Here is a 25,037-nt window from a genome sequence, read left to right as displayed (position 1 = left end):
CGGTTGATCTTCAGCCGGACGCTCCAGCTCCCGGGGTTGAACACACTCGGCGGCAGACAGGGCGATCGTTTAGACCACACGGGCGAGAAGATGTAATAGATCTGCTCGGTGAAGTACTTCCTTCGGGCCAACCCCGCTGCGAAGCTGCAGTCGTAGTTAAAAGGCCTCTTTACCATCACCTCGTCCCCACCGGAGGTTTGCGTCACAGTCATGGCGGATGGTTGGTCTGTCTGAGGCTCTTAAATCTCGACTTCCCAGGGTTTGATGCCTTCCGAGGCTTCACCCCGGACCCGAAACCACTTGGCAGGTTGTCACGGCGGATCTGAGGGTACGATGGTGAGAATCCCCTGCTGTAGTGCGACTCTAGCCACAGCCTTGTTAGAATGCCTCCAATAATAACTTCCCTCTCGTGTTACCAATGTCTGTCTGGTACACTACATGTGGGGGCCAGGTTCAAGTTCAATCTGAAACCACATATACCCAGACAGCCGTACCCAGGCATGATCTAAATTTTGCATCTATGTAAGAAAATGGTAATTTACTTCGAAACTGTACTTTCGAGGAAAATAATTCTATACTCGGGGCAGTACGCGTGGACATTTTAAGGTGCTTTTAAAATGGGTCAACGGTAAAATCGTACTTCTATTTGTGTTACCCTGTCCTTGTGGAGGCACGATACTATTCATCATTGTTAATTCGGGGAACAGGACTTTCAACAAGTTATTAACATTTAAGTAGAGAAATGGGGGGATGATCACATACTGTTTACTAGAAGAGGCAGAGTCAAGTCAAGAAATGTTTACTGAAAAGAGGAGAAACGCTGTTGGGTATAATTCAAAAGACATAAACGAATGAGTTATTGCAGACAGTTGAACATTGCTGGTACAGCCATCGCTCGATAAATCTCGACTTGTCAATGTAAAGCTGCGCTGATAGATTTTCGGCGTGTCGATCTCAGCGTGTGGCTGCGGATGACGTACGTTTGTAAAGATGAGGAATTCACCGGCCAGTCACATTACTCTGTACGTAATGGGGTTACATGACGGCGTATGTAAGTATGTATGTACAATTACAATATGACTTACACACACGTACAGGAGCTTCGAGACCAGGTTAATGATAACTGACTGTCTACAACATCTGGCAAAAACCATTCATGTGTCTGATAGAATCCAGCAATGGAATGTCACTACTTCAATTATGTGTTAAACACACATTTTACCATCTTGATAGTAGACCTTTAAAGTCATCAATGGAATTATTATCTTAATCCTCTTCAGTTCTTAACAGGTATACGTATTACATACTAGTGATGTACTTCCATGTGAAACGTGGCAACTGTGAATTTTGTACACATGAAAGATGTGGACCATCTTTACTAGATTCAAAGTCTGAGAAAGAGAAGTTATTCGTCTACATCGAAAAGAGGCCAGCTTATATAATAATTTTATAATTATCATAACTCCATCATGGAATGGAGGTGAATTATAATAAATACCTAGTCCTCTTCGCCTTCCCACTATCTTATATTCAATAAATTAGACACCGATTATGGACATTATCAACTAGCTCATCATGAAATTAGTCCTTGAAATTGTAAGCAAAAATATTCTATCTTGCAAAGATTTTGATGCAGGAGAGTGCATACGTCCTGTTGAATATTAGTTACGCTGGAATGATTTAACGAGGTTCATGGCCAGGATCCGGAGCTAGACTGGTCAGCATTCTATTGCGAAAGTATTTTGTGCTAATGATCAGCACGTATGTGGTCATATTCTAAACAGTTTATCAGTCATCGGCTTCACGTGTTGTCGGACATAAGCCAGACTGCTTGGTGCTATGTTGTATAATGTCCTTGGTCTATGTGCCAACACAGTATGAAAGTATACGTAGGTCCGGGAACCAAAGTAGGGGTGACTTCCAAGGTCAGCTGAAGGATAGCGCTTCTCCGCTAGGTGTCTCGTCTTCAGGTAGGGATCACGTCGTTTTTCTCACCTTGCATAGTTACCTTAGCAAGATCCAAAATTGACGTCTTGACGCTGCTTCTTGTTCACGAAATCTATGACTTCTCCCCTTGTATTGTCACTGAAAGTTGAAAATAGTAGATTGACTATATGATTCTATTGCCGTTTTGTACGCTGAAGCTCTATATATGCTGCACTTCAATCATTTTATACGTGTGCAACATCAATATACAGTAATCTGAATAGATGCACTATTACTGATGGATATGGAAGAAAGGAACCACTACCAAAGAATAAGAAAAATTAAAGTTAAAGTTAAAAGACTAAAAAACGTCTGCTACTGCTATCATTAGATTCATGGAAAAAAACTTACTATGAGACAAGCAAATGCTTCATGCATCCGACAAATCGGTCGTTACTGTCCACGAGCCATGTCGGACCTGTCGTCAAGGGAGCCATTTCAGGAGCGACGCCCCCTAGCAGAAGCTGTGGGGTCTGCAGCAGGGCATCCTCCACTTCAGTGGCAGGGATGTCCCTTTTGTCATCAATCTGCATAGTCAATCTGGAAAGGGGAGCAAATCAGCTGGTACACTGGTATCAGACCATTATACATCATCAAACACAGCGTTTCGCAAACCGCTCTGACAACGATTCTCACATTTATGCGGGCAATTGAAACATTTTCATGTCGCCATCTCAATGGCGTCTCTAAATATAATGCAGATTTAGCTACGGAAGAGTGAACTTCGCAATGGATCACTTCTTTGGAAAGTTTTTTTGCAAATACTGCAATTTTCCGTCGTCAAGGGCCAAAACGTAGATTTGATCATTTTGTATTTATGTAAAACGTGCAGCCGTTTTCTTCAAAATGCCACTGCAAGTGAGATCCGTACCTCGTGCCTTCCTTGGAGACCCTGACATAGTGTTCCCGCCCATCGTCATAACGAGAGAGACTCTCCAGCCTTGTGGCTTCACCTGATGGATCCCCGAACATCGCAAATATGACACTTCCGTTGGTCATAGACACGGCCCACGACTGAGAAAACAACAGTGACACGAAATGTTCAACTATGTGAATCATGAGCGGACATTCTTTATCTTACATCATAAACATCACAGAATACGAATAAAACTATCGATTCAAAAATACAATGCATAATTGTTATTTTTTCTGTGATGGACGTCATGCACTGTAATGGTGTACGTACGGTCCTTTGCGTGGACATGCACATGTGTAATTGTATCTCCTGGTTATTAAGTCAGGCACCGATTTATAAACTACATTCCTTCCTTCCTGTAAATCATCTACGACGGATCTTTTCCTGCTACAAATGCTACCAAAAGCTGAAGAGAAAAGAGAGAGAAAGTAAGTAATAAGTAAGACGCACATTTTTCTCCGTCTCCCCATTCACGTACACCATCAGACCGCTGTCCGCCTCTGTCCGGAACGCGAAGGTGGCGTCAAAGTTGCGGTATACGGACCGCCCGCTCACCCAGGCCATCTGCAGGTAGTTCGTGTCCGGGTTGATGAAATGAAGCTCCTGGACCTAAAGCAAACATGGAACAGGATTTATGGAATTCTTCCAGCTGACGGCGCCAGAAGGTGACTTTTCATTGACGAACGGTTCAAACGTGTCATGAGTTTACTATCAGAATTTTATTCTTCGTGTTTTACAGAATTTTATTAATCGTGTTTTACATAATCTTACCTCTATTCTAACTGGACCAAAGCAAACAGCGTAAGACATGACGCAAGCCAAGATCCTCAGTCGCACCATCAACAGGACAAAGAAGATGAACTCACCAAGGACGGACAGCCACCTATGATGCCACCGTTGAAGATTTCTATCTGCCTGTACATCCGCTGTATGTGCAGGTTCATCACACATCCTTCGTATACCTTGGATGATATCCTAGAAATAAAACAATGCAATCGGTTGTCATTGTTTTTAAGAAGGCAATGCAAATGTAGCAAGCAGCGAAAGGCTTTGAAATTTAGATTGGAAATTGGGCTAAATTAAAACCTTTCCGAGCTTCAATTTGAACTTGACAACCACTCCTCGCGTGTTGATTAACTACTGAGTAGAATTAAATTATCATATATCGAAGTCAAGAACATTTTAACCACATATTCACACACAACATCCACTCATTTACAAGATCATCATGACCAATACGTCGGATGTCACACATGAAGTAGTTACCTTCCATAACAACCATACACCGAAAGAATTATACTGTCTTACTCATCAGGCCGTAATGACGGTGGGAGACCTCCGATGTACGCCTGGCTGCCGATTTCCTGCGAGGCTTCTTCGCTAGGCGGCAGTTCCATCTCCACACACTTCACATCCTGGTTCGTGATGAGAGCCAGAAACCGCTGAGAGACGAGTCCGCCACACTGGGGCGTGGCGGTGTTGGTCAACACGGTGATCTGAAACGGCACCAGCGACGTCCTGTTTGACTTGTAGCACCTCGCGGGACCATTTTGATAGTGTGGTGTGAAGCTGGCGTGTTACGCCGAAGGACTGTTTTACCGGCTATACTGATATACGTACAGATACAGATACATGTTAAAGGATCGTTTCTGTATCTGTATCCGTATAGCCGGTATATCCGCCCTAACACACCGGCTTCGCAGGCTAGGCACGCTTGATACAGGAATTTACAAAAAACGAAAAACATAGTGCTGACCATCTGTCAGATAACATATCTCCGCTCTGTCTAGATAATTGACCACCTTCACTAGACAGCTGTTACTGGTTACTTTACCTGTATGAACCCTATGGACAGCTGATTGCGCATGTCTGTGACGGTGTTATCAGACTGCACCACTGCGGGAGGGTCGCCGCTGCCCAACTTCGTCTTGGCCACAAGTCTGTTGGCGAGCAGCTCCAGAGAGATGTAGTATGACTGGACACAGACGGAAACAAAAACATGTCATCTTTTACATCTTCTCCATCATACGTGTTGGGCTGTTTGGTAGATCGTTAAATGTTACATCGGCTGACTGATGGCGCTTTCATAATGGTACTTATTCCATGATTGATTTTTATCTCTCATAGTATTCTACATTCATCTATACATACGCAATTTCATTCATTCAGCTTGTCACCAGAAAGGCCAAAACACTGTTACTGCGCATGCGAGATGCACTTATTAATCTTTATATATACATGTAGTATCCTTCATTCATTCGTTCACCTTGTCTCCCAGGAAGAAGAGAAGCCCTTCCTCGCTGACAGGCCTGATCATCATCTGCACGATGTTCTCCTGTTTGAAGATGTCGACAGAAGACGTCACGTCGGGGTTGGTGTAGCTGAAGGAGCTGCCGTCAAGATAAACACTCCGGTAGGACTTAGAGGCTTTCCTGTCAATCAGAAAATACTTTGTTAACATCTGGCAGATATCAAAGTGAATTATGAATTGTTTATGCTCCCGTGACATTAGACTTGTGTTGGTTCTGGTGACAATAGACTTGTGTTGTTTTGTTTTGTTTTGTGACCTACATAGAATATAAACTTTCAATATGAACTTCTCTCTCTTCTGATCTGTTACGTCAAAAAGAAATGAAAGTCTTACATTTTCCTGTCGGGCTTGATAGTAGGAGACATCAACTTGTAGTTATCCCGGAAGTTCCAGAGGCTGATGGGAATCTCTCCAATCTTCAGGTTGTCAATATTTCCGGTGAAGCTTTTTCCACCCAAAGCCATATTTTCAGGAAGCTGGATCAAATATAGAAGAAGTTACTAGTAGTAGTAGATAAATGGTGACACCTGGGCCGGGTGTCTGCTTCTGTTGGAGTTTGTTGGGAAAGAAGACAGAAGTTGTGAAAGAACAGTGCATATTCATAATGTCATATAATCAAGCAAGAGATTCACTAACACAAACGTTTACACATTTTCTTTCACGCAGAGATGAAGATCTAACAGTTCTAACAGTAACGTACGTTTGAGCCCTCTGGCACGCCTCCGACCCATATCCCAGCATCCTCCGGGAGGTCAAACAGGATGTAGTTGGACCCGTCAGTTCCGGAAGTCTCCAGGTTTGTGGAGTCGGACTCTACCCTGACCTTGGCAAAATTACCAACTCTAAAAAAAGCAGGATTAACTCTCAGTCTGTGTCTTCTTCTCAACACAAGTTACGTTCATTGATAGTGATACATACATGCATGTAATGTTACTTAGATTTTAAATAAAAATCTAATTCCAAAGCATACACTTGTAGAACTCGTACTCAACCTTTCGACCTTGATGTTGCACCAGCTGTGCAGTGCCAGGTTGGTACGGTAGGCGGACACGAAGAAGCGGCCAGACCCGCCGCTCAGGTCAAAGGACGCACGCACCTTCCCGGCTACCAACTCCAGCCCAAAGTAATCCCCTGTGGCCTGTGGGTGAATCCATGAGACAAACAGTGTGACCTTCGATACATTTTAAGTGTACAACATGTATTATGCCAAGTAAAGATGTTGATGGTTGTCTTACATGTTGGAAATCTGTCGTCGAAATCATCCAGTAATTAAACCTGAATTACACAACTTCTACACCAATTACAAAATGTTTTATGAACCAAATCTTAATACTGACATTCTTGGGATCTCCAATGAACAACATTGTCCCATCCCGGTCCCCGGGTTTGACGTCCAGTGACAGAGTGAAGTAGTTCTTATGGTTGGACAGGTTCTCAAGGACTTCCGGCTGCTCCAACCTGACCGCCGTACCGTGCGGACTGGCAACGCTGGTCCGCCCGAAGTTCATCGGGATGGAGATCTGCAAAAGCGAAAAAAAGGTAACTACTTTTGAAATGACAGAACGTCTTATTGCATATCGGAGGGGAAAGCTGGAAAAGCATCGGAGTAAGTGAGTGTTTGTGTTCAATTTGAATGTTTACCTGTGGCAAACAATTGATATTTTAAAGGGAGCCATTTTTCCTATATGTATCTGTCTACTTCTGTAGTTGTCTTGGTTTAGTTGGTTAGTTTACTTGGTTAATTGTAACCCCATTTGTTCAGTTGCTCTATGTTTTTATAATCACATTTAGGAACTTCAAAGTTGTTTATATAGCGCAGAGGTGGGCTGCCAATGTCAGTACCTGCGCAGCCTTGTACCGAGCCTTCCTAATCATGTCCTGGATGGCCTTGATGCTCTCGGTGACTCTGTCCTTGTCCACAACAGAGCTAGTGTAGGCGAAGTGCACCTGTAGATCCTCCTTGATCTCCTTCGCTTCTGCGATGCTTGAATGCATGTTGCTTACTGTAACAGAGAATTAGAGGATTAGTAGAATAGATTTAAGTACGTCAAAAATCCCCATAAACTACCACTTTGCACAGTGGTGAACGACATTTTTCATAATTGATGGTACAAATCAAAACAATAAAATTTAAAAACTTTCCACATATTTGATGGAGGGATGAAACCTCAGACCTCTTCTAATGCAGTAGGTAGCTATAGGGTTAGGGTTAGGGTTAGGGTTAGGGTTAGGGTTAGGGTTAGGGTTAGGGTTAGGGTTAGGGGAGCCCCGGATAAGAGCTTATCCGGGGCTTTCATCCTGGGTTTGTCTGTCTTTAAGGCTTATTACATTACATATCTTGGACAAAAAGCCCCTGTTAAGGTCTTAAAAGTAAGATTGACATGAATATTTACTTTTATCTCGTCAGAGTGGTATATACATTTACCATGATATGTATTTACCTAATATTTACACATAATATACATTTACCATGTATTTACCTGATATTTACACATACATGTATCTGCCGGGTAAATATATGGTATTTGTGGGTAAATATCATATGTCACATTTACCAAACATTTACATACCCCACGTAAATTTTGTAAATCCCATATTTCGTGCAGTGCTAGTGTTATAGTGTGATAAATAGTTTCTGTACATGATACATGATATATCTCTACAGATTTGCAGATCACGAATAACAAAATAAAGTTAATGTAGATCTCACATTTGCTCTTAATGTCAGCAAGATCCTCCTTGATAGAATGTCGCTCAGACCATCGCAGTGCCTCCTCCAAGTCACTAACTAGCAAGGCAAAGAAGTAATTTTGTATATTGCAAAGTTGCTTCAATTGGTGGGCTAAGGGATAACAATGACGATTCTATGTATGACTAAAGAGTTTCAATTGTTAAAGAAATGGCGCGGAATGTAAAACAAAACATAATCATTACCACTTCTAGCATGCTCTGACAGTCCAGCGTCAACCAAGTATTTTCCTGAAATGATGTCTTCGATTGCAGCGTTCGCCCGAGCGACTTTCCTCTTGCTCCTGTTTATCTTCTTTTTCCGGTAGATGGGTGGGTCCGGGCCTGTGTGTGCACCGAATATCATTTTGAAGGAAAATTTACATGTACATTATCCTGAGGCACTAAAAGCGTCTACCTATTTGAGTATAGACTATCACCGGAGCTTATTAAGTACGTAAGCTTTGTTTTGTTTTGGTTAACGTTACCAGCCTTTCAATAACGTTAACAGTGCGTTTGACTTTATACCAGAACAAATTTTTAAGCCAGAATTGCCAGATGTGATTCGTACTTCTGCACCGGTTGAGAGCTGCCTCCATGTTTTTCAGTTGGTCCCTGCCGCTGTGCAGCTTCCATGTCATAGACGCAGTCCTCTCCATCAAGGCGTCTACACGGGGCTTCAGTCCTAGAAGACATCAGATTTTACGTTTGGATAATGAGCTTGTGTCTTCTTTTAAAAAGTCTTGTGGGTGATCACCGATACGACTTTGCGAGTAAAGGAAAACATAAATTGCTAGTGCTGTCTTCGCATGACAAGCTATTGTAAGAGTTGCACGTACTATTGATTTGAAAACAAAACAGTAGCTACCCTGTCTCTGTTTCTATGTAATAATGCTATGCATCAAAATGTAGAAAAGGTTTCTACCGTGGTCAACTGCGGACTTCCGGCCGAGGGCATGGTTCTTCCAGACGTGACTTCTTCGCTTTGGGTTGCGTAATGTGATATCAGAGATATTCTCGAACTGAAAATCAAGGGGACAAAAGAAACGTTTATTGCTGGCTTCATTTTCATGGATGACATCAATCTTATCACAATTGCTTTTGATATCATACTATTCAAGGGGAAACCTAGCTACAAAAGGTATATATATCAGCCTTTCTATAGCTTGGATGTTCAAGGGTTAGGTGTAAAGTCGTTCGGTGTAATGTAGCCATCTGCCGCCGCGCCGCGTGCCTGCGAAGCTGGTGTGTTACGCCGAAGGGCGGTTATACCGGCTATACTGATACAGATACGGATAGCTGTATTAGTGTTGTCTAAATCATAGCTATAGAAATGCATGTCTAATTAGGATACCCCTAATGTACTTGGTGGCAACGAGCTCCACTCTATGATAAATGCTAGCCGTGACATATCTCTGACTGACCGTGAGGGCTGCTGCTGAGAACTTGTCCGCCTCCCTTATCATGTCCGCAACGTTCCGATACGTCATCAGGGCCTGCAATGCCTTCTGGGATACAATTCCTCCACTTGATCTCAGCCTAGAGTGGTTAGAGAGGGATACGTCATTGATACGTCATATATGGTGCCAAAATCAATCTCCAGTTATTTTTGACATTTAGAACCTTTGTTGCCCCAATGGACTGAAGTTGTTCTATATCGATCATCAGTTCACATTACAACCTTTGTGATCATTACTATTAAAAAGTTGATACCACACTTTAACACAAGTTGATTACAGTTTTCATTGATTTCCAGAATAGTATATCGAGTTGAATCAGTTCGCCTACCACTCTATGTCTTTGGTTTTGTTCATCAGGTACTCGGCGTGCTGTTTTGCCGCTTCTGTCTGGTTCTCCAAGACCGACAAGTCCCCCACTTCCTCCATACGCTCGTACATAGCGATGGTGGCCACAGTCTGTCTGGAGTTGTTCTTTAAGATGTTCTATAAATACAAAGATAGGTTCTTATACCCATCTCTCATCCAGTAGTCTCTGATCATCGCGTAGAAGTAGATTGACTAGAACACTTTTTACTGGTCATCATTTTCATAATCAGGTGATTGATGGTACATTGAAGTACCTTTAACGCCTTTGCGTCGCCCAGGGCCTTCTGCACGTCTTCTCTGACCCGCTGGGCGGCGCTGACTGCAGCGATGAGACTGTTCCCCTCCGCGTGTACCGTGTTCATCAGGTCCCTACGTGGCCGGTCGGCGTTAGCTGCGTTCAGCTGCTCCGCTATTCTCACCTAAACAGATGTATGTCACAGAACGACAGTGTAAGTCATTCTAAACGTCTGTGTCATTTAACAAATTGAATGTTAGATCCAGGATTTCCGTCTCCTAAACTCGTTTGCCATTTCAAACCGTCGATGCCGTCTCCCTGACCGGTAGATGCCATATCTGAGCATATCATACCTTTTTTGAGGGGCAAAACGCATAGGAGGTATAGAAAACGACATGTCAACTACAAATGTACGGCAGTATCGTCAAGAAATCAGTGAAGAAAGAAAGTGTACAAGCTCGGGTTCGAAGCCGGGTCAAAAAGCCTAATCTTAGAATAGCCTATACTAGCCAATCATATCACCCTAATGACAATTAATAATACTAAACGTACCTTTTCATCCGCTCTATCTACCTGTTGTGCCAGGTCATCCAGGCTCTTTGTAAATTCTAACTGTCTGTTCCTTATTCTGGTGATGACCCAGCTTTTAGAATCATCTTGTACTGTGGGAAAACGATAAGTAAGTTGGTATAGACAAATAGCTTGTGCATGAATGAATGACGCCCTTTAAACATTAGATAAAAAGAACCACTATGCCTAAAATGTGCATAATACGTGTACGGGATTATCGATCAAATGCGTAATATTGCAGTATTAGCCAAATACATATGTTTTGTGATATATCTTTAAGCGCAACGTACTTTTCTCAGCTGCCACCTTTTCCGAGTACGCCCTTCTTAGAATGGGGTTGAAGTTGGCGACCTTCCCGGCCTGCATTGCGTATAACTCCTGGCGGGATTGACGGAGCGTTCTTCTGGTATCATACAGGTGTTCCTCCAGGTCAGCAACCAAACGGTCTGCAGAGGAATGGCAAAAAAAGGAGAGGGCTTCAACTTTACATCCCCTAGTGTCGAAATTGTCCCATCTTAGTCTATACCGCAGGTGTCACTTTACATACCACATTGTCGTATTTTCATGTAGCTTGTCATTCTGTTTACATGAAAAATTACCTCTCCTGTCCTTCAGCCTCTGGCCTCGCTGCAGTACCGAGCCCGACCGCTTCTCCATCATGGCGGCGCTGTTCTTGGTAGAAATGCTATACACTGCAATCTTCTCCGCCTACAAACAACATGTAAAAACTCAATCAAAACCTGGATGAAAAAAAACGCGGAGAAGCAATAGAACCAATATTGTGTAAAGATCTAATTTTCTCCAAAAAGCCTAAGTTAAACCTAATTCGAAGAGTTTTATGAATTCAAAATAAGATTGTAAAGATATTCAAGTGCTGTGTATTAGCCACGAAATACACTTTCTTACCAAGAAATCTATCGGCATTGAGTCCATTATCGCTTTTCTTGTGTCCTTGGTCATCCTGGCTGCCCACATTTGAACTTCCTCCTAGAGATCAGAAAACAAAACAAAAAACACAAAATGCATCAATTGATTAGCTTTGAAGCTTTGTGTGATGTTAAGAAAAGTAATGTATCTCAGCCCACACAAACTTACTAGTGTAGGTAGCATAGTCAGCCAAGCACGAGGAGTAAACCTGACGCATTTTTAGTTTTCGCATTCATCATAATATTTTGCTAAGTTAGGAAAAGTTTCCAACTTCGCGTACAGTATATCGGATTCATGATACCAGGGAGATTAAAGTGATAATAATAAAATAATATTGGTTCGCTGTTAACATGTTGCTAAGTGATGTTCTGTGATGACCAATCAGGAAGTCGTGTTTCGTCCCTTACCGACACGTTCCGGTAAGTCTCTGTGAGCCTCTCCAGGAGTATCTTGTCTGTCTCTGCGTCTTTAAGGATGCGCATCTCCCAGTCTAAGTCATTAGAAAATTTTCTGAAGAGTTCCTTAGACACCTCGCAAATGTTGTCAGCTGTCTCGGTAGTGCATTCTGTGAAGTTATATATTTGTTAGCGGTTTTGCTGTATTCAAAAGTCAATTGTATGAAGAACAAGCACAGCATCTTACGGTATAACAAGTACCTAGTACGTTTCAAAAAGAAGTACCTAGTACATATACTGTTAATTCCGATACCGACCAACTGGAGGTGTACGTGTGTTGTTTCAGAAAGATCCACATATCAACATGGTTTATCTAGTACTTACTATGACAATTAGTTGTCGTTAATGACAGACATAACAACTGTGTCTCTCCAAGCGGAAGGAAAGTCGTTAACCCATTTACAAAGTTTATTGGATCGTAACATGGTGAGAGAACAGTGCATTTTTTCCTGTAATGAGTTAACTGAATAGTGGACCACTGTGGATAACCAGCGTCTTGCCACTCCAACATTAACCCTGTGTATCGCAACTGGTGACTGCCGGCGACGGTAAACAGTGCTTGTAAACTGACATGCTTTGGTGTTTGAGTCCAATTTTCCACCGGAATGATCAGCAAGTATGACCGTGCCCGGGTAACTGGACAGTACAGTCTCATCATGTGTAGTCATGTGAGAAACGTGCCGAAATGTCAGACATCTTGTGTACATTCCTCTCATTCCACACACTTCACTTCAGAGCGAGAATAGGAAAATATTTCTGCGTCTATTGCCATTGTATTATACTGAAGTTGAGGTGTCTATACAAAGATTGTCGTGGAAATGTAGCGATGTAGCCGTTTGGAATATGAGCTTAAATACTTTGTAAGTGTAACCAGGCATGCAGACATCGTGCACGGCGGACCGCACACAAAATGTTGCCATTTGCCTGTTTCATCTGCCGCCATAATTAGCACGTAACAATGTTGGCGGGACGGTCGCTGACAGACTCATCCATCAAGCTCATATCTGTCACTCTGATTTATCGACTGAAAACCTGTTTACATCGGTGATCAGTAGACCTAAAGTGTGTTCGCAGCTTCATTTAACAGGTCCTTCAGTTTACGATGGGTCCCTGCACAAATGGATACGCTCACGGTTGGTACGAGTAGCATATTCACACATTTAGAGAAAAATGTCTAATTTTGTATCAAACGTGTATCAAACTTGAGCAATGATTTTAAAAGATAACAATTTAGGAAGGTGCTCTTTAGTTTTGGTACAAATAAAATAGACATTCTTGGTTTAAAATTGTTGAGATTACAATGGAAATTTTAAGCAAGAAATTGTCGTAGTAAAGTACATGGAGTAAACCTAATGAACTGCTTATCGAAGGAAAGTTGACAAGAAACGATAAAAGTCCATATCCCTCAGCTAACATTACATCCACATAATTACACATTGGCTTAAGGGGAGATGAGAAGGTGCATAGCTGACTTGTTTTTCTGAAAAGAAAGACCATGTCTCAGCTAGCGCCACGCCACAGGAACAAACCCTCCCAGCTACCCGACATGTTCTCCCACACTCCAAGGGCGCTACAACCTTTTAGAATGATAAATGTAAACGTCATGTCAATGTTCAGCGGTTTCATGTTGATATTTATCAGGTTTCTTGACATGCTCTAATTTGTCTGTCTAATTTTGAGAGACCTTAAAGTGTTGTGACCATTACAAAAACACATCTGAGGTCATCTGACTGTCCTCAGGCCATATCGATCTCCTTAACGTTCTTACGTCTGTGGGGTCACATTTGTAGAATTTACTTGCCTAGCTTTTTTTAATTTGGGTGGTTTTAACTACTGAAGATCACGGCTTTTTCCATCTCCATCGAACAAAACTTTCACTGGAAAAAAACGCGTTGTGCGTGTACAACGTACCAAGGTCATTCGGCTTGTCTTGGCTACAGTGACAAATCTTCACGTCTTGTGTCATACTTAGTCTGTGATTATTTTCCTTGCCCGAATAGGGTTTCTACACAACATGGTATATAAGACTAGACTGTGTATATACTTATAAGCGCCTGAACAGTGGTAGGTACTGACTATTATAGAAAATCAAATATACATTTATCAAAAAGTAACGTTGTAGGTCAGATCAGATCAGAGTGTCTCCGATCATGTCTAAAATGACAACAAGTACCATAAACAGTAAACAAGAATGTTAGCTGTCAATACAAAATGCTGTTTACAAATAACGTGACTGTTTGTTTACTAGAATTCCTACTAGAATTAACAACGGTTCCTTGATATGTAGCTATCTCTTTTTTCCAAGACTTCCAAGATTTTGTCAAGGGTTTGGGACGACAGGTTAAAAGTTAGGTTACTATCTTGTCTGCTAATGTGAGAAATTTGTACTTGGATTTCTTACTTGTACCATGCCATACCTTTCTCTTACGACAGTTGTAACGTAATTGAAGCACCAGAACCAAAGAATAACGTGCTTACCTAAGCTTGTGCCATCCGTCAGCGAAGGAAATCTCAGCAGCAACAACATTCCCAGCACCAGTGTCCATGCCATAGTTCTTTGATTTTTCATTTGAGCATAATTTATGCACATTTTGAGAGTTTTAACAACTCTTTTTCACGTCTTTACTAGCACAAGAGTTTTGTTGTAGCTGGCTGCTTGTCCTATAAGGTTTGTAACCAGCTGCATTGACTGTGTGTTATCAGGACGTTGTGCAACCAGGATGTGCGTCCAAACGATCATTCGGAATGCAGCTGTATAGCAATGCCTATCTTTTATCGGTGGTGAGCTGTACGTCTTCAAAGACCTCCTGTGGCGATGGCACGATGCCCAAATGACTTCTATAAGCCTAATAGTATGTTGTCACGACATCTGAAAACTAAACTACAATATCAAGCAAGTACTTCATGGCTTAACTTCTTCCAAACGGCCCACGTGCATGTCCCCTGTGGTGAAACACCGAGAACTCCCACGACGCGCCCGTCTACGTGTGAGCACAGTCGGTACAACTCAGAGGCAAGTCATGCAAAATCACATGTCGGGCTCTGGCAGTCCTAGAACAGGCCGTAGTGTCGGTGACATTGTGCAGAAACTACACGAAAGGCGGCAGGCGTAATCCCATGGATTTCCAAAACGGAGTAGGCGTACATGTAGCACGGACTTACTTGTTGAGGGACGAAACCACGAACTGTACACTAACGTGTGCGAGTACTAGTCTCAGATCCAGGACAACGCGTCCCCTGTAGAAGTATTGCTGGAAGAAGTATCTTTCGATGTTCCTTATTGGGGACAGTTCACGGTACGATGTCAGCGAATCTCCTAAGAAACTATGGAAAGCGGGCGTATTTAGCAACAACACAACTTGCGAATTCAGAAAGGTCACTAGTCCCCAGAATAATCTTCGTACAATTACATGTGCCGTGACGACAATGGGTTGGTCGGCCTGGCAGTTATTAAACGACCTGGCCATGCCGCCGGGCATCTACACCCTACCAAATCACCGTCATCATTTCACGCGCAAATACACCCGAATAGCTGTGCCATAAGCTGTTACTTAGCGTGTAGCCACTTGTGAGGGTAGTCACAGCAGGGACACCATGGCCAGTGCAGCCTGTTGGAAATGGAGACGTTGTAAGGAATGAACATGACAGAAATATGACTGGCGTGAGGAGCCAAGATCCTCTGCAACATATAATAATTTTTGAATTGTAAATACATGTAATTATGCTTTTCATACGTCAAAAGCAACATGTAAGACAAAGTTTGCATGTTCAACCATCTCAAAATACTACCAACACTCGCGCTGTGCATGTGACCGCCAGAGAAGACAAAGAGTAAAACACATTTTACAGATGTTTTATTTACGTTTACACGTGTAACTTCCTGTGCCTAAATTTTCCAATCAATCAGCACGCACGTCTGCAACCAATGGCCGTTTGTTTTTATGCTGATCAATATTACTTTTCATCTCAGTCTTGCCACGACAAGTTTAATATGTCCATATGTATTTTCATCATCGCTGTCTTCAAACTTTCTCTCCATCTCATCTTCATACAATCAACCGATGACACTTTTCGTCTGGCCTAGAATGACATTCTCTGTAACGGGTTTGATACTATTAGACACAGTATGGAACTTATAATTAAGTCACTAGGGTATAACGTACCTAATGCTTCGACAGGGATAAAAAAAATCAAGTTGTCTATTTTGGCACAGGGGCAGCTATAAATAAAACCAGAAGGCGATAGACACTGATATTCGAGCTGAACAGAATTGCAGTAATTTCACTCCATTAATCTTGCACCAGGCCTAATGTTCGCTATGTAATAACAGGTGCGAAAGCAAACACACAGTTGTGAAAAACAAATCAAGTAATGGGAGATGGTTAGGTAGACATACATATGGAGAACTGCTCTAATACACGACAGTGATACGGAATACGGAAATCTAATTACAAAAGGGTATGGGATCCTACGCCAATCATTGAAATGATAGTTCACATTAGAAACAAAAGCAGAACTTTATGTAAGAAATAAACAGACACTGACCAATGTCATGATCAGTAACTGCTATGATATCGATGTGTGATGCCAGAGTTATTTATTTTAAATTGAAGTCACAGACGCTGTGGTTTACTCTGGATGTACACACGGTACACACTATAGCTGTGCTTCATCAAGCTCGGTTCAAGTCGGTGTCACTGTCGTCTCCTCCCGGGAGTTCATCGGAGTACATCGTGGCACTAGCGGACAGTGAACCCGGACCCAGGCTGGGTGTAGTTGTACAGGAATAGCGGAGTTTTCCTGAGTGTGAGAAGAACAGTATATAACATATCAAACAACAGTGATGAATAATCATTTCATTTCTACGAAAAAGCAAATCAGAAGGGATTTCTTTATGATATGTGCACACAACCCTATGAAGGACCTAATCCATGTGAGATGATTATTATGCTAAAAATCAGGACAGCCATTATTCATAAGCAATAAATAGTACACGTGGCTGCTCACATGAAAAATCAACTATTTCAGTCTCTACATGTAACAAGTAGCAGCGACCTCTAAACGATTCTATCGCCTAGCGTGGCAAGCTTCCCTGGTCAACTTCAGCGTTGCGTATTCTTTGCATCTTTGTGTTTATGAGATGGTTTTATACCTTACACGTTGGAGCTCAGATGTCCAATGATCGGGACGTATCCACGATCTTTTCATGATCTAAAAGTAGGAGTACAAACCAATAGACCACGGAACGCTACCGGAATGTACATTATGTCACAGGGGAATGCCGATTATGTCGGCAATTTTGATGGCACTAACATGATTTCATATGCCCTTCTAGTCGTGTTCACTGTCAATTTAGAAGTTATCACAGCTTGAGATTACAGAACATGATGTCCACCTTATAACAGACTGTTCCAAATTTATTGGCTGCTGATCTAACGATATGCCATCTTAGGTATCACACAGTACGATCAAGCAGTGTTAACACGTGTGACAAAACATGGCAGGATGAGCCAATGAATGTAACCATGATCATAGAAATCTATTCCAGCCTCAACTTTTGTATCAAGTCTTAAGAGACTCAAAGCAACTTTATACAGATGTATGAACCATATAATATTTATGGAATATCCTTATCCATACATTTGCGTTTATTGATCTTTATTGATTCCGTCATCAGTTCCGTACGCGTAACATGTAATTGAGGAAATCTTCTTTACTTGGCTTTATTGTCAAAGTGTGATGACGGTTCGTGTCTTTTAAAGACGTCGGTCCAAATCTTGAATACGACAGTAGATGCAGAAAAGCAACAACAACTATTATATAATACAAGGCGTCCCATACTTCCTAATGTTATAAACATTCACCTCTGCCTGAGCGATGGTTGCCGGTTGAGCCGGAGCCGGACGCTGTAGGAGCCGCTGTTGAAGGCGCTGGCGGGCTGGCCCGTCGAGCCGGTCGGGTACACCGGGGAGAAGATACAGAACACCTCCTCCTTAAAGTGCTTCCTCCTGGCCCTGCCGGCCGCGAAGGAGCAGTCGTAATTGTGGAGCTGCTGCTGGTACGGGGTGTCACCGCTCACCGCCATGGCCGCTGCTGTCTCTCTCAACTAAAGACTAGTGACGGATTCTGAACTAGTTATTTTACCAGCTTGTCACAATAATCTCGTATAATGTGACGAGACGTAGTCAGCTGCTCATGTTATGGAACCCCTGCGTTCCTCAAAAGGCGTTGTGTTGGAAACAATATCCTCACTCTCAACAGTATCGCTTTACTTCAGAATCTATAAAGTAAAAGAATGATCCACAAGTTGTTGTTGTTCAAACATTCTGTACAACTTAACTTATCTTCAGCAGCTACTTTACAATAATTGCTAGTCGCGGCATGTCTTTGTTGCCGAGATACATCACGGTGAAGAGTAACTAATACGTTGCGACCTCATAGTAACTGCCGAAATATGCACCCATACGGCGGAACCGTGGATACAATGTCATGTATGAATAGCCCCGTTGCCATTCCAAAGTACCGAGCATTAACCGGCACCAATTTAGCCTTCCGTGAAATGGATCTGAAATAACCCTCATGTCAGGTTATGAGAAGCGACATGGTTCTTGTAAATCATTACTCTTACACAGAAAAAAACCCTACTACCCTTTCATACGGAGGACCATTTGTTGATTGGCCGGACGGTCATGAAGTTCACATTGCTTTCATTTGAAACATTAGTTGACAGCTACATTTCTGACAAAATTGCACACAAGTTTGCAATTCTTTTTCATGTGGAGAACTTCTTGATAGAGCCGCTGGCAACACAACCAGTCAGATCCGGTTTTCCTAAGCTGGTGGCGGGGGTTGCTAGGCAACAGGTCACCCTCAACTGTTTTTATTGCGCGCTGATTGGATCAAACTAATGAGTACACCTGTCAATACCGTATAAGTACATGACTTAGCACCCCCTGCCTCTTCTGAGGATTCTTACACACTCATCGGAGCAGCGCGACGGGGCTGGCGATAAGGGAAGGAGGCGAGGCTTGGTCTCGGAGTGGTTATGGCTCAACTAAGGAAGGAGCATTCCAAAAGATACCCAAACGCTCTCCCGGCATTAGTCAAATATATCGGGACTAGTCAGGCTCCATCGCGCGACTCCCCCCCCCCCATGCATAACTCATACGGATGATCCAATGGGTGCGCAGTGGGAATAGATAACTGTTGACACAACCCAGATAACCTGACTGTCATGCTTGTAGATAGCCTGACTCTGAAATTCAATTAGTTTTGGTTGCACATGGTATATCTTTATTTCAAGGGAACGTTTCATTACCCAGACAACCACATTTGGCTGCACGCCATTGCCTGTCCCGTCCTTTGTATCAATTGCTAAGATGCAGCTATGCTCATATTGATATATTACTGTAGCAAAAAAGAAACTGCATAAATGAGTACCATTATAAAATACGATGTTCCCAGTTTTTTGTCAGATACTTGCATGAGTTCATTTTCTGTGAGCGATATATAGGAACACGCAAAACACATATTAATCACTATACCAGGACTCCGGCCTACACAAAAGTTCATTTTATTTCACATTTACTATATAGGTTGTTTATCAAATACTTAATGATTTTATAGTCATTCTTTCAATAGACCAATAACAACAAAATCACTACCTCCTCATGGAAGATAAAAAAGGGTAGATTTTCATCCATCAAAAATGTCCCTTTCTTACACATTCCACTCTTTATCTAGTAAGCTCACCAGTGAATTTGGAAGTTTTAAATATGCATCAGCTGTGCAGATTTTTATATCCAAACTGTCCACATTTCTGTCCTGCTATTCTACATCCCAGCCTGAGTGCCTTCTCCAAACTGCTGCTTCTACAGAGGCCAGAGATTACAGCAGCGTTAAACGTGTCCCCAGCACCCAGGGTATCCACCACTTTCTCTGGGGGGAAGGCCTTGCAATGGTAGTGTGTTCCCTCAGGAGTGATGCCATCTGCACCCTGGTCACCCCAGGTACACAGCACAGTGCTCCTACCAGGAAGGAACAGATGCAATAACCAGCTTATGAAAATGAAGAGTCTACTATTATTTGCCATACCATACTCTGTGCGTTTAGTTATTTATTCAACCTTTATGACCACGTAGATTTCATAATGAAGGAAACTGTTTTTTGCCAATTTTTTTTTTTTATTCGCATGCTCACATCAGTTTTGGGGTTCCCAGAGGATGTCATCCAAATAATCAAATCAACATGGCCTTATAGAAAAAAAACTGTTGCTGATGTCTGAGATAAGATTGTACATGTAGCTTCAGTAAATCTAAGAACATATTATACTCGACTAATGATGTAAAGTTGACATTACCTCCATGGTAAAGGGAGTATGTCCCCCTTCAAGATGGATTCCTTGAACTCATAATACTTACAAGATTGTGAAACTAATAATCCAGTTCATTCCATATATATATAGTAGCTCTGTATAAAGTTATTTTGTGTTGGTGGTAATCATAGGGCAACACAAGGGTACACAATTACAAGGTCAAAGTTTCAATGACCACTGTCACCTTCATCTGCATATTGATTGGTCATTTCTAATCCTGATAAAGGCAACAGTGGTCATTGAAAATTTGACCCTAATAATACCCTTGTGTTGGAATAAAGCTCAGCATTGTATTATTGACTTTATGAAAGCAGTAAAAATGACTAGGACAGATCAGACTAGAAATAGAATGAGGTTGGAAAAACAACACTTGACTGACAACACCAACAGAAGTGGCCAGACGTACTCACCCTTTCTTTACTCTTTGCAACAGTGACTTCACTGTTTCCTCTGCACTGGAGAAACCACAGCTTTCTGCATACTCTTTAGACATAAACAGCTGCGTAGAAAAAATACATGAACCAGAAGTCATTCCTGTGCTATGGCAACAGTTGTATATATGTGTGGGAAGTTGTATCATTCACCTTCTTGTGGGACTCGACAGATAACAGGTTGAAGTGAGAATTACTTTGCTGGTCAACTTTGAGGAAATGATTTTAGACAGACCAATGATTTACTTGGAGTAAAACCAAACCACCACAGTATGTACTGAGGGCCTGCATGCCCTTTTTTGTAAGGCATAATCAGGCCTTTTTAGTCTTGATCTAGACCTGAACCTAAATGTGGGCTTAGGTACACAACACTGCTCTGTACACAGCTTGTTTAACTACAAAACCTGTAAGTAACATTGTATGGAGGTCTGACTAATATGTATTATGTGATTCAGATTGCACATATAATCATAAATATTATTCATTTGACCATGTGATGTACTCACCACATCTACTTTGGGAATGAGGTATCCCATGTTGTACTTTGGTTTCTCACACTCAGTTGACAGAGTGATGGCATCATCAGGGGTTACTACATTCCTGTTGAACTCCTCAACAATCTCCATCATCTTGCAAACTTCCGCAGTGTTCCTGCCCTTAGGACACAGGAAGAGAGGGAGGTAAGAATGACACTATTAGTACATGTACAGTGTATTGTTGGCCTTTTCAATGACTTTCAAAAATACACAATAAAATTTAACAGAGCTATGGTGACTTTGTTAGTCACTACTTAGTACATAAATGTATGTGATGAAACAATTATGTCATAATCACACTTAGAATAATCAAATCTGAGCTGCTCTATAGTGCCGCATTATGATGAAAGGTTTAAATGCATATTTCACTGACAAGAAGCTGATATGTACTATATCAAATAGCATATTCTATTTTACCTCAAAGTGAATCCATTTATAATGATTAAGGTCCAGGCTGCTGAAATCTGCTGCTGTTAATTCTGCCATGTTTCTGGAGGTGAACAGCAGCAGGTACAGCAATGTGTTGATCAACTATATCTCAGTCGACAGAATTATCATAATTGTAATTATCCTCTATGCAGGCCATTTCTGAGAGAGAGAATACTAAAGTAGCATACTTACAAGTACAGTTTTTATGTCATCAGATTGAATTGTTTAAAATTTTGAGCTCACATCATTGCCTTACATGATTTCTAATTTGCAAGAAGGCAACAATTTGAAGCTCTAATCCTACCTGCCACCATGAACTATTGTCCTGGAGCCAGTCTGTGTGTTAATGATAACACAGGAGGTTGGTATGGGGCAGTCAGAGTACACCACATGTTCTGTTAGTACACCAAAGTCCTGCAGCTCCTGTAGGGCACATCTAAAGGGGACAGAGTCACAATAAAGTAGCACAATTACAAATTAACAGACACTTGTTCATATACATGTATCTTATACAGGTTAAAAATAACACTAAGTTAAACTTGTCTTCAGTCTCATTCTCGGTTACTGATGACAGATAGCAGATGTAGCTTTTATTTGCATTTCTAATGTGTCTTCTCTTATTTGCATTTCAATTCAATAGCTTATAAGCCTACTTTTCTGACCAGATGCTACCTGAAACATCTGACCACTTCCAAAATCATATCCAGTTGTTTGAGCAACTATTTTTTCTAGCTTTCTACATGGGTGTCTTATATACTTTGTTACAAGCTTGAAAATACATAAAAGAAGAAACCACAAAAAGACAAAAGAGGGGAACCTAATGGTACCACCACATGGGTACCAATTGGACAAAAGTAACATGAGAGGGGTACAGACAAATGAGAAGCAGCAAGAGACCATGAGAAAGCACACACGACCATCAGTGGTCCTCACCTTGCCTCTGGCCTGGAGGACACCGTGCCCAGGTACTCAGTGGGCTCTCCCAGACTGGACAGGACACAGGCACTGTTGGCTGCATTCCCACCTTTCTGCCAGAACTGGTTCACACACCTACACGACTAACAACAACTCAGGATACAGTAGGATCGACCACGTAAGCATCATGTGAGACGTTATACTTACTAGAACCTATAGCTAGCAGGTCATACAAAATTTAACATTTGCTGACATGCATAAATACGATTGTAATTTTCCCCAAGTAAGACATTTTCGCCCGTTGTTAACGCTTCAGTTCAGAAAGCATGATCATGAATTTGTGTACTCATGCCACGCCCAATCGTGCCCCCCTCCCCAGCTTACCGTACCTCACGTCCTCATCCTCCGTCGGATAGTGATCTACCAGATTTAGAATATCTTGACACAGCAGGCCAACCATTAGAACTCTTTTTCTCCCCTTGCCTGTTGCTGACATGTCTCTTCTGTGTACTACTCAGTTACTTTTACTACTACGTTCAGGATAGTATATGTTTTGTTGGCTATGAACCCTGACCCCAACCTGTGGCTAGTCCACTGTGAAGCAGGGGTGGACAGCATAACAGTTAACGTTTCAGCACCTTGGTTTCTGGTTTCAACCCAGGGAATTCAATTTTCGGGTGAAGACGTCATTATTTGTAAACTTGGCGGCCATGTCAGCTTATGACGTCAAACCTCAGTGCACATACAAGAATCCTACATACTTATCGAGAAGTGTTGGGGCATGACCATGATAACGCCACCGTGCTTTGCTATACTAGACAGTGAAGCTGCATTATACTACATGCACGTAGCTTACACATACATGTAAAGCGGCATATATGCATGTTTTAATCGTCATTGTACGTCCTCAGTCTAAGGTGGCCCACTTTACCTTTACCTTTAATATGCGCATGTGTGAAAGATGTCACTCACTCACTCACTATCCGTGCAGTGCAAAATTCATACTCCACACCAAGATCACCAAAGAAAAGGTGGCATTTATTGATAGCAAGACCAATATCCATAGCAACCTAGTAGTCTAGTATTCCTTTTCGTATCTATGAATGGAAATTACATTAGTAAATTTGTTTTGTTAAATGTATTTTGAAATATGGTTAAAAGGTCAGAAACTTTCATTGTGTAATATATGAGATTTGTTGGAGCAATTTTAATTGCAATTGACTATAAACAGTCTTTAATAACTTTTAGACAAAGAAAAAATTGCTTGTCATCACCATAAGTTGAGCTGTAGATAGAAGAGAACTCTACTGAACAAAGGACTTAACGTAATTAACATGCTAATGTAATTAACGTGCTAATTGTGACATAATTATATGTGATATGATTTCGCTGTAAACAGCCTCCAGTTTAATTCCCGATTTCCAGTTTAATTCCGGACAACCTCCCATATCTCAGCAACCTTAAACCCAGACGGGCTAATATCGCAAACCATAGGTAAAAATGATGTAAGAAATATGTAGCAGCTATTCGCGACCCCCTGGGGGTCTTTCCCACAGCGGCAAACGTAATAAGGTCAGAACAATCATTGCATGGATGGATCGATGCATGGATCCATGCAGGTAACAAGGCAACAACGGGCCATTCTGCCTGCCAGATTTGCCATTTTACTAAATTTTGGCTAGATGGCGTTGGCGTAGCCTGGTATCCAGCCTTGTTAGCTTTAGTCCGCTACCCAAGATCCGCTCCCCGCGTTGGCTAGCGTTGTTATGAAGTTGTGGTGCTATTTCGCCACATGTCGCTAGATGTCGCTGTTCGACTGTTCAAAATATCAGCAATTTTTGTAAGAGTATTAGGAAAATTAGGCATAGATTCAGAGTAAAACAGTATAGCTTAAGATGATATGAGAAAGGGCAATCAATAACATTGTGCTTTCACTGGCACACACACAATCAGATTGAGAAATAATGAGTATATGCAACCGCTGTCGTCGCAGAGGAGGGGGCGGATCCACACCTGTGGGTTGTGATGCGGTTTTCCACTCCCCATGTTTACGTATGGGAAATCCGGTGGGAGAAACACCTCAACAAGGGGCATCCTGTCTTTCTTTTAAAAACCACAACAAGACAGTGTGGTGGCATTATCAAGATGTAAATATTCCTAAATATTTTCTTTAAGTACTTTCATAGAACATAGAACTGACGGGACGAGGGTGGGCAATGTTCTGGATACGGGGTATCTTCCGTGACATACGTACAACAATGCACGTTCTTTGACATCGCTCCCTGCTCAGGGCCAGATAGACAGTTGGAAAGTCTAAACACAGCGTGACACATGAGTCAGCAGTGCGGGAAGGTGAAATTGGGCAGTGTCTGGTATACAGTATGTATTTGATTACCAAC

At 41.9% G+C, this 25,037-nt stretch overlaps 2 protein-coding genes across 2 annotated transcripts; both read right to left on the bottom strand.

The window, feature by feature from the left end:
* Window positions 1-2,336: 2,336 nt before the first annotated feature.
* Window positions 2,337-15,118, bottom strand: LOC109469661 (laminin subunit alpha-like). Its single transcript, XM_019768198.1, has 25 exons — window positions 14,432-15,118; window positions 11,906-12,063; window positions 11,478-11,558; window positions 11,171-11,279; window positions 10,862-11,017; window positions 10,554-10,663; window positions 10,021-10,185; window positions 9,729-9,883; window positions 9,365-9,479; window positions 8,866-8,962; window positions 8,512-8,625; window positions 8,148-8,285; window positions 7,924-8,001; window positions 7,056-7,216; window positions 6,551-6,733; window positions 6,206-6,351; window positions 5,914-6,055; window positions 5,547-5,689; window positions 5,169-5,334; window positions 4,737-4,877; window positions 4,211-4,398; window positions 3,769-3,877; window positions 3,353-3,511; window positions 2,858-3,000; window positions 2,337-2,526 (listed from the first exon to the last, which is right to left on the bottom strand). Exons 1-25 carry the CDS (start codon window positions 14,541-14,543, stop codon window positions 2,337-2,339), a joined length of 3,459 nt encoding a protein of 1,152 aa, XP_019623757.1. The 5' UTR covers window positions 14,544-15,118.
* A 4,233-nt stretch (window positions 15,119-19,351) lies between these two features.
* LOC109469831 (ketohexokinase-like) lies at window positions 19,352-23,238 on the bottom strand. The gene is made up of 7 exons (XM_019768554.1): window positions 23,028-23,238; window positions 22,657-22,773; window positions 22,028-22,159; window positions 21,712-21,784; window positions 21,265-21,414; window positions 20,738-20,826; window positions 19,352-19,980 (listed from the first exon to the last, which is right to left on the bottom strand). The coding sequence occupies exons 1-7, from the start codon at window positions 23,132-23,134 to the stop codon at window positions 19,734-19,736; spliced, it is 915 nt and encodes a 304-aa protein (XP_019624113.1). The 5' UTR covers window positions 23,135-23,238; the 3' UTR covers window positions 19,352-19,733.
* Between the last annotated feature and the right edge of the window lie 1,799 nt (window positions 23,239-25,037).

The sequence above is a fragment of the Branchiostoma belcheri genome, unplaced genomic scaffold, assembly GCF_001625305.1.
Source record: "Branchiostoma belcheri isolate BF01 breed outbred unplaced genomic scaffold, Haploidv18h27 scaffold21, whole genome shotgun sequence".
Classification (NCBI taxonomy): Eukaryota; Metazoa; Chordata; class Leptocardii; order Amphioxiformes; family Branchiostomatidae; genus Branchiostoma; species Branchiostoma belcheri.
This window is presented reverse-complemented; position numbering and strand designations above follow the sequence as displayed.

Excerpts from the sequence above, each read along its gene's own strand:
- LOC109469661 (XM_019768198.1), bottom strand. The coding sequence starts at position 14,543 with ATGTGCATAAATTATGCTCAAATGAAAAATCAAAGAACTATGGCATGG. Across the intron at positions 6,734-7,055 it reads CTCGGTACAAGGCTGCGCAG|ATCTCCATCCCGATGAACTT; the intron begins GTACTGACATTG and ends TCGCTTTTGCAG. Across the intron at positions 3,512-3,768 it reads TAGGTGGCTGTCCGTCCTTG|GTCCAGGAGCTTCATTTCAT; the intron begins GTGAGTTCATCT and ends TGTTTGCTTTAG.
- LOC109469831 (XM_019768554.1), bottom strand. The coding sequence starts at position 23,134 with ATGTCAGCAACAGGCAAGGGGAGAAAAAGAGTTCTAATGGTTGGCCTG. Across the intron at positions 22,774-23,027 it reads ACGGAGGATGAGGACGTGAG|GTGTGTGAACCAGTTCTGGC; the intron begins GTACGGTAAGCT and ends TTAGTCGTGTAG. Across the intron at positions 21,785-22,027 it reads ACAATAGTTCATGGTGGCAG|AAACATGGCAGAATTAACAG; the intron begins GTAGGATTAGAG and ends GTTCACCTCCAG.